At 43.5% G+C, this 13285-nt stretch overlaps 1 protein-coding gene across 2 annotated transcripts in view; it reads right to left on the bottom strand.

Moving 5' to 3' along the window:
- LOC126100998 (fatty acid-binding protein, muscle-like) overlaps window positions 1–13285 on the bottom strand; it is a 63424-nt gene that overhangs the window by 27702 nt on the left and 22437 nt on the right. The window contains exon 1 of one of the 2 annotated variants that reach the window (XM_049911664.1): window positions 3972–4022. The exons of the other annotated variant lie outside the window; for it this stretch is intronic. Within the exon in view, the coding sequence (XP_049767621.1) occupies window positions 3972–3996 (25 nt within the window). The 5' untranslated portion in view covers window positions 3997–4022. Of the gene's footprint in view, window positions 1–3971; window positions 4023–13285 lie in introns of those variants that run through there. 2 annotated transcript variants of the gene reach the window in all.

The raw sequence follows: 13285 nt of genomic DNA, 5'->3' as shown, positions 1-13285 counted from the left end.
CGCGGTTCCGGACTGAAGCGCCTAGCACCGCTCGGCCACAGCGGCCGGCAAGCACTTACATAGTGCCAATTTCACCCCATGCGGTTTCCGTATTTTTGGAGTCCTCAATGAAGACATTCGTGGATGTCAACTCGCTTCGGACGAAAAAGTGCACGCCCGCGCACAGCCACGGCTCCATAGGTAACAGTAAACATTTTTCCATCCAGACACTGGCTGTCTTGACTCGCAGTAGCATCCCTGTATCACCAGTTATGGTGATTTCTTTTGATATAATACACAGTTTCCTTACTTTTTTTCAATCTGTCTCGTTTTAATTTGACTGCCCTTTATTTTTGGGTGGAGAACACGTCAATTTCGCTCATCGACATATCGTCGAGTATCTCTCCGCGCCAAACCTGGAGTCAGCAAGTCGTTTCTCAAGTCATGACTCTCTTTCATTGGTTCGTCCCTCAAATTATTCGTGCAGTTTTCGATCAACGAGCATCATTTAGATGAAGAAGCTCAATGAAACATTTGAGATTTCATTTTAGATACGAATTACACTGAAGAGCCAAAGAAATTGGTACACCTGCCTAATGTCGTGTAGGGCCCCCGTGAGCACGCAGAAATGCTGAATACGACATGAGATGGACTGAACTAACATCTGAAGCAGCGCTGGAGGAAACTTACACCATGAATCGTGCAGGACTGTCCGTAAATCAGTAAGAGTACGAGGGGATGGAGTTCTCTTCTGAACGGCACGTTGCAGATATGCTCAATATTGTTCATGTTTCGGAGTTTGCTGGCCGGCGGAAGTGTTTAAATTCAAAGGAGTGTTCCTGGAGTCATTCTCTAGCAATTCTGGACGTGTGGGGTGTCGCATTGTTCTGCTGTAATTGCCCAAATCAGTCGGAATCCACAATGGACATGAATGGCTCAAATGGTTCAAATGGCTCTGAGCACTATGGGACTTAACATCTGAGGTCATCAGTCCCCTAGAACTTTGAACTACTTAAACCTAACTAACCTAAGGACATCACACACATCCATGCCCGAGGCAGGATTCGAACCTGCGAGAGTAGTGGTCGCGGGGTTCCAGACTGCTGCTTCTTGTGTCGTTACATCCTCCCCCAGGAAGTCATGCAACCCACCTGCTGCTTCTTGTGTCGTTACATGTAAAGGTGTGACAAAGTTTTCAGAGTGTTTGCTCAGCTCGCAAATGAGGTGGGACATGGGTACACCTGCAATCTTTCATGTCCATTGTGCATTCCGACAGACTTGGGCAATTCCAGAATAACTAGAGAGTGACTCCAGGAACACTCTTCTGAGTTTAAACACTTCCGCTGGCCACTTAACTCCCCAACATGAACATTATTGAGCCGGCCGCGGTGGCTCAGCGGTTCTAGGTGCCAAGTCCGGAACCGCGCGACTGGTACGGTCGCACATTCGAATTCAGCCTCGGGCATGGATGTGTGTGATGTCCTTAGGTTAATTAGGTTTAAGTATTTCTAAGTTCTGGGGAACTGATGACCTCAGATGTTAAGTCCCATAGTGGTCAGAACCATTTGAGCCATTTGAACATTATTGAGCATATCTGCAACGTGCTGTTCAGAAGAGAACTCCACCCCCTCGTACTCTTACGGATTTACGACAAGCCCACTCTTGTACCGTTGAAGACTGCGCGACACAAAGCTTTATGCCTCGTCTCGGCCTGTCGACATCGACATTGGATTGTCGATGTCTGGAAATATACTACCTGGTTGTAAGAGTCTCGTTTCAAATTGTATCGAACGGAACGACCTGTACTGGTATGGAGACAACCTCTTGAGTCCACCGACCCTGCATGTCAGCAAGCTGGTGGAGGCTCTGTAATGGCGTGGGGCATGTGCAGTTGAAGTGATATGGGGCCCCTGATACGTCTAGATACGACTATCACAGATGACTCGTACATAAGCATCCCGTCTGATCCCCTGCATCCATTCACGTCCTTTGTGCATTCCGACGGACTTGGGCAATTCCAACAGGACAATATGGAGTCATTATTAAGTCACAAACTAACCTTGTTGGTTTTTATTGTCCATTCATTCCTCATTCCTCCCCACGGCCCCCCCCCCCCCCCCATCAGAAAATTTAATTTTACTCTTCTACCCAATATTTTTGAAGGAAGAAGGATGTTTATAACCACGAAACCGTCTTAGGAACCAATGATTTAATGGTGAATTGTTATGTCTTTACGTTCTATCAAGACATGCATAGACTATAGAAACTTTGTAGGAACAACAGTTAATAAGAAGTTAAGTCACTGATTCAGTAATTGATAGCATAGCATGATATCCAGCATTCCCAAACACATTTTCTGAAACTTATTGCCGTACCTCTCAAGACGCTTGAGGTCTCATACATTGATCAGTATTGTTCTGCTTCCGCTATCCTGTCTGGCCTCTGTGGTATTTCAGATGATCATGGTCCATTTCATCAGTGACTCTAAGCACTACAGATTCGAAATATCAATAAGATAGTAACTGCAGTGACGTTATTCTGCCCATCTAAAATGAGGGTTTTTTTCATAAATACGAAAGGTTTTATAAGGTTTTCACTCGATAAGTACATTTATATTACAATTTACCATTCATAAAATCGCTCAGTTCAATGCACATTTATGAGTGTTTAACGCAGAACCTTTAAAATCTTTTAAAGTTCGGAAGGTATCTGAGAAAACGGGACTTTCGCAGTTAAAAACGCACCAAATTGAGCAAAACGTGTTACTATTATTAAGTAAAACGTATTTTTATTGTTGCATGAAGTTAATTAAAAGTACGCTGCTCCATATTGTGAACTACCTTCCTCATCTGCGTTAACGTTTAACAGTTGTCTTCATTTTTTTTATCTTGTTTGATTATATTTTTTACTGCAACCTCAGTTTTCTCTTACCAAGTGCACATTGTGATGTCCTTCCACAGGATTCTTCTTCAAAAACACACCTACCTTCTTAATAACTCTGTATAATACTAGAGGCATTATTTGTGGTAATTACATCACAGGTCTCTGAATTCCTTATCCAAATAAGTACTCATTTTGGTAAGAAATGACAATATGTAAATTATTACACTTTTCATTTCCTTGCCAATACACCTTCAATGTTACTGCACCACCACAACGGAAACAGTTTACTGCTTCAAGCAGAATACGAGCCAAAATGCTTAATTGCACAATTGTGTTGGATTTCACGTCATTTTCTACACTGAGGTCCTGCTAAACGCTGCAGTGTACTATTTTTTTCTCATGCTATAGGGAACGGGAGGAGAGGGGGGAGTGTGCTAGGGGTGGAAATGGAGTTCCGATTCCGCTTGTTTTGTTTCAGCCGTCTCTCTCACTTTCTTGTATTATACACTGACAGCCGTGCTTAATGTCAAAAATACATCTGCGGTACAACTTTTACACATTTGTTTTCACGTTTATTAACATTTAGTTTTCGGGGGGGGGGGGGGGGATGTCTGCTTTATATACTAACCCATAACTCTAAAACGAAGGTACTTTACGGAAAACACCGCGTAAATCAAACAAAGCTCTTCGAGAACAAATCACTACTTAGAGCAAGCTGGCCATAACAAAATAACGAACATCACAGGCTTCTAGAGTAAACAGTTTAGAAAACGTGAGCAGTCAAGTGTAATTCTCGAGGAGGCAAACTGACTATTCCGGTGTAAAGACGAGAAGATAAGACCAACAAGAAACAGTTTCTTCGCAGAAATAATATATGAAGCCGTTCAGGACTTCCGACACTTATTTAATAAAAAAAGAAACATTCATCCGCGTTTTCAAATTATCTGCACTTGTTCCTCCATGAAATCGTAGTAGAAATAGTCATAAGTTACGTGTAGGTCAGTTTCCGAAGCGGAGGCAGAGGTCACTGCCCCCTGAACCGTGATACGGCGAAGCAGTTGTGTCGGTGAGGAAGAGGAAAGGACTGCGCTGCCCCAGCTGCTACTCACCGTAGGCGTACAGAAACTCCTCCATGTTTTCCTGGCTGTCAACATCCAGCTTGTACGTGATGCCAGAAATCTTCTCCATTGCGGCCTGCTGTGAAATCAATTCGTGATTCTCGACCCTTTCATACCACGAAACTCGTCACTTTTCGACTCAAATTCAAGTGAAACGACTTTTTTCCTTATTTTTACGGTACGCGTGGACAAATGAACCGGCCACGAAACGTTCACTGCTGTAGATGGCCGGCCTTCACAATCTCGCGACTCCGGGCCTCGATTAGATAAGGGCGACGTTTAATGTGATAAAGCGGCTCTTGTAACGAGACCGCCAGAAAACACGGCGATTTTGCCACAGATGAGAGGATATCGCTCCTTGGAATCGGACTAGTTTCACCGATCATGACTTCCGGCGAAATCGATTCGCTTTGTGATAGCTTACAAGTAGTCGCAAGGCGCAGTTCAGCGAGCATGTAAGAAATTTTACCTTTGGGAGCTTCCTTGGATGATTCTGCGCATCATATGCTTGATAGTAGGTGTACGATTGGAGTATTTGAGTATCTCCTGGAGAGTAAGATTTTTGTTTTTTTTTTTTCACATCTTCTACTCCATACGCTCGAGATGCAACGAGAGAGAGAGCAGTGTAAAGATACTCAAACACTCGGCAGGAGGAGTACGCCAACCATGAATCGTAATACGACATGTGAAGAAAGATAACACACCAACAACAACTAGCGCCACCATACAAACGAAAATGACCACGCCAGAAGTTGTCCATTTGTCCGTAGTGAATGAAACCGACAACGGGTGAGCAAGTAGCGTTAACTTTCGCGTTCTTTGTTTTGGCCAAGAAGAGAGCATGATTCCAAGTCAAGTTTAAGGGAAAGTCTCCGTCTCTGAAAAGATCATTTGCTCGTTTAATCTCAACTGTTTACTTAATGAAATTATCGCAATAGCTCGAAATGCACGCCAGAATCTCTATGCTGTCATATTTCATAACGTGAATGGTAGCAACGAATTGTTCTAAAAAAAAAAAAAAAAAGAAAAAGAAAGAAAGAAAAGAAAAAGAAAAAAGCACTCCGTCTTCAGGCCACGAGTGGCCTACCGGGGACCATCCGACCGCCGTGTCATCCTCAGGTGAGAATGCAGACAGGAGGGGCGTGGGGTCAGCACACCGTTCGTCGTTATGATGGTATTGTTGACCGAAGCCGCTACTAGTCGGTCGAATAGATCCTCAATTGGCATCACGAGGCTGAGTGCACCCCGAGAAATGGCAACAGCGCATGGTGGCTGAGTAAAAAAGTGGTCACGCATCCAAGTGTCGGCCACGCCCAAAGGCGTTTAACTTCGGTGATCTCACGGGAACCGGTGTATGGACTGCGGCAAGGCCGTTGCCAACGAATTGTTCTGCAGTAGTAAATTTGTTTGCCTGTTGTAAGGTGTCTGGCGCTTACCGTCTCTACACTGTACACCAGTCCGTGAAGGTCTTGATGGTCTGAACAATGAATGACATACTATAACTGTACGGGTCTTAGTAGACTCCTGTCTTACGCCAACCAAGATCATCGTTTACGGACGCGAAAATCGCTCTAATTTGAGATGTTGGTAGAGAAAATCTCTTTACGTCCTGTTCCCACAGAATGTGACCTCCTCTGATGGAAATGGCACTTGAGTGACGCAAAGAGGACGTAGGTTTAGGTACCACCTCTCTATTTTCGACATTACTCGATTCACGGTTTCTCGACAGTGAAATACGCTTTTTATCTCTCTTTCATTTTAACGAATCTGGCAAAAGGTGATACCGACGTGGAATAACTCAGCAGACAAATTTTCAGGCTCTGAGATGACTTAGGCTCTGTGAAGCCGGGTATGAAGTATACCCCTTCACGCAGGTCACAACCATGAGCCTGAAACTACTGATCAGAGTGAATTAGGTTCCTGCAAAAGGCTTGTCCCAGCGTACCTTCAACCTTGGTCAGGAGGAATGTTAGTATCACGTTCTGTTTAGAGTCTATAATTCAAGCGTGATGGTGGTCACCTTAAATTTTACGAACCTCACCCCAGCATGAATGAGAAGTGTGCTTGGAACAACAGTAGCATTATAGAAGTTTAAGTTCCCAAAAGTGGAAACAAGAATGTTTCTTGTGGTTAAATTTTTGAGGCGGCTGAAAAATACGAGGTTTTTCGTATGTACCCTCCCAGTTGTAGAAGATGACTACGTGAAAACCAGAATAAATTCAGAAAATGGACATATCAATTGATACAGCATCTCTCCAAAATTTTAACTCACTTTACGGGTGCCCATGCGGGCACCGTTTGTGATGCAGAAAACGCCAATACGTGAGTACAGACCAAAGACATCAATGCAGCAGCTGCTTCTTGCGTAGCCACTGCGAAAGAATATTTCTTTGTAAATCTGTTGGAATTTCTGTCTACAGATGTTAAATAATTCGATGCGGCAACATGGAGCGGATGACTTGCCTCCATCTTGTGACATGTCTGCCCTCTAGTAGTGCTCTTTGCAACCACTCCATAAATTTTTATCAGTCACTTATCGAAACTTGGAGAGATGCTGTATCTAGTGACATGTGTCTGTTTACTATATGGCTTGTAGTTCTCATGCAGTCGTCTTTTAACCCCCAGAGGTATTCATCAACAACGCTGTATAGAAAGACGTAAGGTGACTTCGGGGTTAAGTTCCAGACTAGAGATCCAAAGATCTGGAGATCGATACTCGGTCAGTTTCCTGATTTTTCTCACTCACTTATCAGCCATTTCATTTCCTGCAATGTTTGTAAATGTGAACAACGCCGACTTGCCACTTGGTTCGGAGTCCATGTTAATCTGTAAGTCCCCCCTTTAACTGGCTGGGTAAGTAAGTAGAAAGGTCGGATGACGACGTGAGGATCACTGCTACTATCATTCCTAGGAGAGAACTGTGGTTTTTAAACCCTACACCAATGGGGAAATTAAAAGCCACCGTATTTAGAAAGACAACACATACACTAGACAACTAGCTCCAACACACAACCAAAGATGACCAAGGTCAGACGTTATCGACAGTGAAAAATTAAGAAACAACAGGTCAGAAAATAACATGTTTTGAGTTAGACGGAAGCTTTCGACTAGTATACGCAATTGCACTCTGAACCCTTAACAGAGATTCATTTGAATTCGATTTCAGTTTCCTGGCACGAATTTTTAACCTGCTGTCTCCAAAACCCTAAACATAGTCAATAACCATGGTGACATACAATGATTTGTATTTTGTACATAGTTATAAGTTAACAGCAACCGTTTGTAATAGTAATGTAAAAATAAAATGGAAAATAAGAATAATTTTAAAAAACGTAAACTAAAAGAAATTAATCCACGTTCCAAGAGAATAACTTCCAGCTTACATTCTTCTGATTCTATGACAAAACCGCTTTTGTCTCTTGCATTGTGATTACGAAGATTACAGTTCAGCTTGTACTGACATCTGTTGTCAGCCACAGAGACCACTACGGAGTAAATGTATTGTAACTGACAAGGGCAAGCCGCCATTGGTGGTTCTCTGATGCAATCGAAACATGGCATGGTGGTAGAGGGGTGCCAACACTCCATAGTTTTCGAGAAAACGACGGTCAAACTTTCGACTCGACATCATGAGTTGACTCACGCATAGTAAAATTAAGGGAGTTAGAACAGCGGCGAAGAGCATAGTTTCGAAATCCTATTTTACGGTTTGTTTTTCTTTTGTCATAACGAAAGTAGTACAGGGCTATTACAAATGATTGAAGCGATTTCACAGCTCTACAATAACTTTATTATTTGAGATACACTCCTGGAAATTGAAATAAGAACACCGTGTATTCATTGTCCCAGGAAGGGGAAACTTTATTGACACATTCCTGGGGTCAGATACATCACATGATCACACTGACAGAACCACAGGCACATAGACACAGGCAACAGAGCATGCACAATGTCGGCACTAGTACAGTGTATATCCACCTTTCGCAGCAATGCAGGCTCCTATTCTCCCATGGAGACGATCGTAGAGATGCTGGATGTAGTCCTGTGGAACGGCTTGCCATGCCATTTCCGCCTGGCGCCTCAGTTGGACCAGCGTTCGTATTGGACGTGCAGACCGCGTGAGACGACGCTTCATCCAGTCCCAAACATGCTCAATGGGGGACAGATCCGGAGATCTTGCTGGCCAGGGTAGTTGACTTACACCTTCTAGAGCACGTTGGGTGGCACGGGATACATGCGGACGTGCATTGTCCTGTTGGAACAGCAAGTTCCCTTGCCGGTCTAGGAATGGTAGAACGATGGGTTCGATGACGGTTTGGATGTACCGTGCACTATTCAGTGTCCCCTCGACGATCACCAGTGGTGTACGGCCAGTGTAGGAGATCGCTCCCCACACCATGATGCCGGGTGTTGGCCCTGTGTGCCTCGGTCGTATGCAGTCCTGATTGTGGCGCTCACCTGCACGGCGCCAAACACGCATACGACCATCATTGGCACCAAGGCAGAAGCGACTCTCATCGCTGAAGACGACACGTCTCCATTCGTCCCTCCATTCACGCCTGTCACGACACCACTGGAGGCGGGCTGCACGATGTTGGGGCATGAGCGGAAGACGGCCTAACGGTGTGCGGGACCGTAGCCCAGCTTCATGGAGACGGTTGCGAATGGTCCTCGCCGATACCCCAGGAGCAACAGTGTCCCTAATTTGCTGGGAAGTGGCGGTGCGGTCCCCTACGGCACTGCGTAGGATCCTACGGTCTTGGCGTGCATCCGTGCGTCGCTGCGGTCCGGTCCCAGGTCGACGGGCACGTGCACCTTCCGCCGACCACTGGCGACAACATCGATGTACTGTGGAGACCTCTCGCCCCACGTGTTGAGCAATTCGGCGGTACGTCCACCCGGCCTCCCGCATGCCCACTATATGCCCTCGCTCAAAGTCCGTCAACTGCACATACTGTTCACGTCCACGCTGTCGCGGCATGGTACCAGTGTTAAAGACTGCGATGGAGCTCCGTATGCCACGGCAAACTGGCTGACACTGACGGCGGCGGTGCACAAATGCTGCGCAGCTAGCGCCATTCGACGGCCAACACCGCAGTTCCTGGTGTGTCCGCTGTGCCGTGCGTGTGATCATTGCTTGTACAGCCCTCTCGCAGTGTCCGGAGCAAGTATGGTGGGTCTGACACACCGGTGTCAATGTGTTCTTTTTTCCATTTCCAGGAGTGTATTTTCACAATGCTTTGCACACACATACAAAAACTCAAAACGTTTTTTTAGGCATTCACAAATGTTCGATATGTGCCCCTTTAGTGATTCGGCAGACGTCAAGCCGATAATCAAGTTCCTCCCACACTCAGCGCAGCATGTCCCCATCAATGAGTTCGAAAGCATTGTTGATGCGAGCTCGCAGTTCTGGCACGTTTCTTGGTAGAGGAGGTTTAAACACTGAATCTTTCACATCACTATGCGTGAAACTTGCCCGCACGCGTTCAACCGTTTCTTCGCTTACTGCAGGCCGACCCGTTGATTTCCCCTTACAGAGGCATCCAGAAGCTTTAAACTGCGCATACCATCGCCGAATGGAGTTCACAGTTGGTGGATCTTTGTTGAACTTCGTCCTGAAGTGTCGTTGCACTGTTATGACTGACTGATGTGAGTGCATTTCAAGCACGACATACGCTTTCTCGGCTCCTGTCGCCATTTTCTCTCACTGCGCTCTCGAGCGCTCTGGCGGCAGAAACCTGAAGTGCGGCTTCAGCCGAACAAAACTTTATGAGTTTTTCTACGTATCTGTAGTGTGTCGTGACCATATGTCAATGAATGGAACTACAGTGAATTTATGAAATCGCTTCAATCATTTGTAATAGCCCTGTATGTGACATCAATACGTTTTGTGACATCAAAAAATACAATGGAATTATTGACAAAAGACATAACCATTTCAAATCTTATCATCAAAAAATTAATAACTGAAAATCAAAAACATTTCAAGTTTTGCTTTGTATTTTATTTTTATGCTTAAAGAGAACCAGTGCATTCATAAAAACATTCAAAGAATAAAACTTCGGAGAACAAGGACGAACGTAGCAAGGCATGCATGTCACAGTTCTCATTTTTTTGTATCTCCGCCGGCCGGTGTGGCTGTGCGCTTCTAGGCGCTTCAGTCTGGAACCGCGTGACCGCTATGGTCGCAGGTTCGAATCCTGCCTCGGGCATGGATGTGTGTGATGTCCTTAGGTTAGTTAGGTTTAAGTAGTTCTAAGTTCTAGGGGACTGATGACCACAGATGTTAAGTCCCATAGTGCTCAGAGCCATTTGAACCATTTGTAAGTATCTTTAGGAAAACAACATCGCGTCATATTGATAATTCCATGGTAAATCACACATATCGAATCATTTTCTCGAAAACTGGACCATGCCGCTGAATACTGATCAAAATGTGTATTTTAATTTCAACTCTTCCACTTTTGATTTTCCTTTACTGTGCGATGAGACTAAGGCACTTCCGCCGGTCGTCGTGGCCGAGCGGTTCTAGGCGCTGGAACCGCGTGACCGCTACGGTCGCAGGTTCGAATCTTGCTTCGAGCATGGATGTGTTGATGTCCTTACGTTAGTTACGTTTAAGTAGTTCTAAGTCTAGGGGACTGATGACCTCAGATATTAAGTGCTTACAGCCATTTGAACCACTTGAAGGCACTTCCGTATCTGGGAAAGTAATTGTTCATCTGCCAGTAAAAGTATACGTCGCAGGCTTTACGTAACGGCATACGCTGTGATGGCATTACTTTTAATGGACATATCGATATTCCGATTTAGTCGACAAACAGCTCTTCGTACAAGGAGGAATCGTTTTGCCCATCTTACGAGTAAATAATGTGCAGAACCGGGTCCATTTTTAGGCAACGTTGCAAAGTATCTACGGAAACTGATTATAGGTTTCTTTTGTCACTTTTCCAATGCTGCGGTTACTACGTGCCCTTTCTAATGTCTTTACTTTACATGGTTTACATTGTGATGGACTCTAGGACCAAACAGATAACCAGTTTTTTGGAGACAAACGAAATCTGTCGGTAGCATTTTTTTGGAAGGCGTTAATCCCTGCCAGTTGTGTGATAGAATCTATTTTTTAAAAGATTTGAAATCTTTGTTTTTTTTTGCCATTAATTCCATGATGTATCACGATGTCACACAAATATTGATGTCACTTGGTTTTACGAACAGAAACATAAGATTGGTTTTGAACACGGGGTGCAAAATTTCGGATATCTGCTATTTAGCTACTGTACTACCATCGCACTGGAGTCGAAGCCGCGCGAGCAGCCTGATGAAGTCGCTTCGAAACTTTGATCATCATTTCTTCGGAAGCTACTGCGCGTTGGCACCTAAGCCAAAATACGTGTCACTTTATTTTCATCCTTCTATAAACCAGCCAAGTGTCCACCGCATCAGTGAGAGATGTATGGCGGGTTTCCATCGTTAGTGTAAGAATTCCAAGAGACTTAAAATGTTTTCTGCGATGTATTTGGTTATGTGTTTTACATATTCTTACAGCTTGCTACTGCTAATAAACACTCTGTTTACACTAGGTGTACAGCCTACAAAGATAATTCCCCAAGGCAACGAAGAGTGAGAATATGCAAAAAAAAATATATTTCTCTTCACTTTAGGTGTCCATTATGAGAAGTGCTTTTAAGAACAAAAGTGTTTAACTTAACTTCTTGATTAGTTCAGCTATTTCTTCATTATGTTTCAGCTTGTTGTCCCACTGGACCGCAAGGAATTTTATACATTGCGTTTCATTAAATGTTTGACCATCAAAGTTCACTTCTTGATGTCTCATCCTGTTTGTTTAGTTTACATACATGTCGCCGCGAACCTAACAAAATATATTCTGTAAACTAGCGTTTGTTCTTTTAGAGAGAGAGAGAGAGAGAGAGAGAGATCGGGAGAGTGTACGTGTATGATTTTGTGTTTGTGTAGGTGTGGGTGGGACGTTCGTGGTTGTGTCAGTGGTTATTCAGGGCGAGTCGTAGAAAGTTAAATATGAATGTAATAGCTGTCAGACAGTGGTTGAATGTTCTGGTGCTCAGCTGATGTAAGTTTTGGTTCAACTGTTTTGTGGAGGGGTTTATCGCTGAGTGAGCGGAAAAATGTAGGGGGGTATTTTTACGATAATAATGCACTGTTGGAGTGTTTATTATTTTAGCTGTTAATTAAACAGTGAGGTGGCTGTCACATATATTTGATCATTCAGCACGATTTTCTTTTCTGTTTCGGCTTTTTGTGTGTGATCATTTTCTTGCAGAGTTAGGAGATTTTTTTATTGTTGATTCTGATTGTTGTCATGTCTTCTTCTCTAGAGGTTGGTTTGTGATTGTGTTCTGTAAATGTGAAGTGGTTTGTCCCATATTTCCAGGCCCTCATATGGACTTTGTGTCTGCCATCAAATGTGTTGTCTATTTGTCCATATACTGCTTTTTCACTCATATCACAAGTGTTACATTTCCATCACAGATTTGGTATTGTCACTGATATACACCTGCTTGCTGGTATATATCTATATCCTTTGCCAGTTTAGTGGTGTATTTTTGGACAGAATAGCTTGTTGTGTACTCTGTTTTTACGCCCAGTCTTTCGAAAATCTTGGTGATTTTGTCTGTGAGTTTGTGTCTGTGTATCATTGCGTACCATCTTCTTTGTTCTCTTATATTTTCCTGATTATTTTGTGTAGTTGTTATGGTACTGAGTATTTGTGATTGTGTTTGGTTCTGTTGTGTTTTTGCCTGTGGTTTTCTGTTTTTATTTCTCTTTCAATTTCGTTGTTGTTCTTTGTGACGTGCTACTATTGAAACCATTGTTTTTGGCTATCTGCTTTATTGTGTCAAGTTCTTTTTCGTAGTTTTCTTTGTTGAGTGACATTCTGTTCAGTCTATGTATCATGTGTCGGAGTGCTGCTTGCTTTAGTGAGTGTGGGTCGTTCGAGGATTGGGGAATGATAATGTCAGTTGCTGTTGGTTTACAGTAAATTTCAATCGTTTAATTTTTTTTATACTGTTCTCCTTCAATTGTGAATTTCATATTTTTGTGTATCTTTTTGACAGCAGCATGTGGTTTTTTCAATTTTTATTTGTGGTTCATTTTGAAGAAGAGGACGTCATCCATATACTTGAAAGAATACAATTTTTTTCTACTATTTTTGCAAAAATGATGTTTTCAATGTGGTTTATAAAAATATTTGCTAAGGCTCCTGAGACTGGGGCTCCATTGGTAATCCACCTTCTTGTAAATAAAGTTCATTATTGAAA

The sequence above is a fragment of the Schistocerca cancellata genome, chromosome 9 (genome assembly GCF_023864275.1).
Source record: "Schistocerca cancellata isolate TAMUIC-IGC-003103 chromosome 9, iqSchCanc2.1, whole genome shotgun sequence".
In the NCBI taxonomy this organism is placed as follows: domain Eukaryota; kingdom Metazoa; phylum Arthropoda; class Insecta; order Orthoptera; family Acrididae; genus Schistocerca; species Schistocerca cancellata.
The sequence above is the reverse complement of the archived record's forward strand: the minus strand, read 5'-3'. Positions and strand labels throughout refer to the sequence as shown.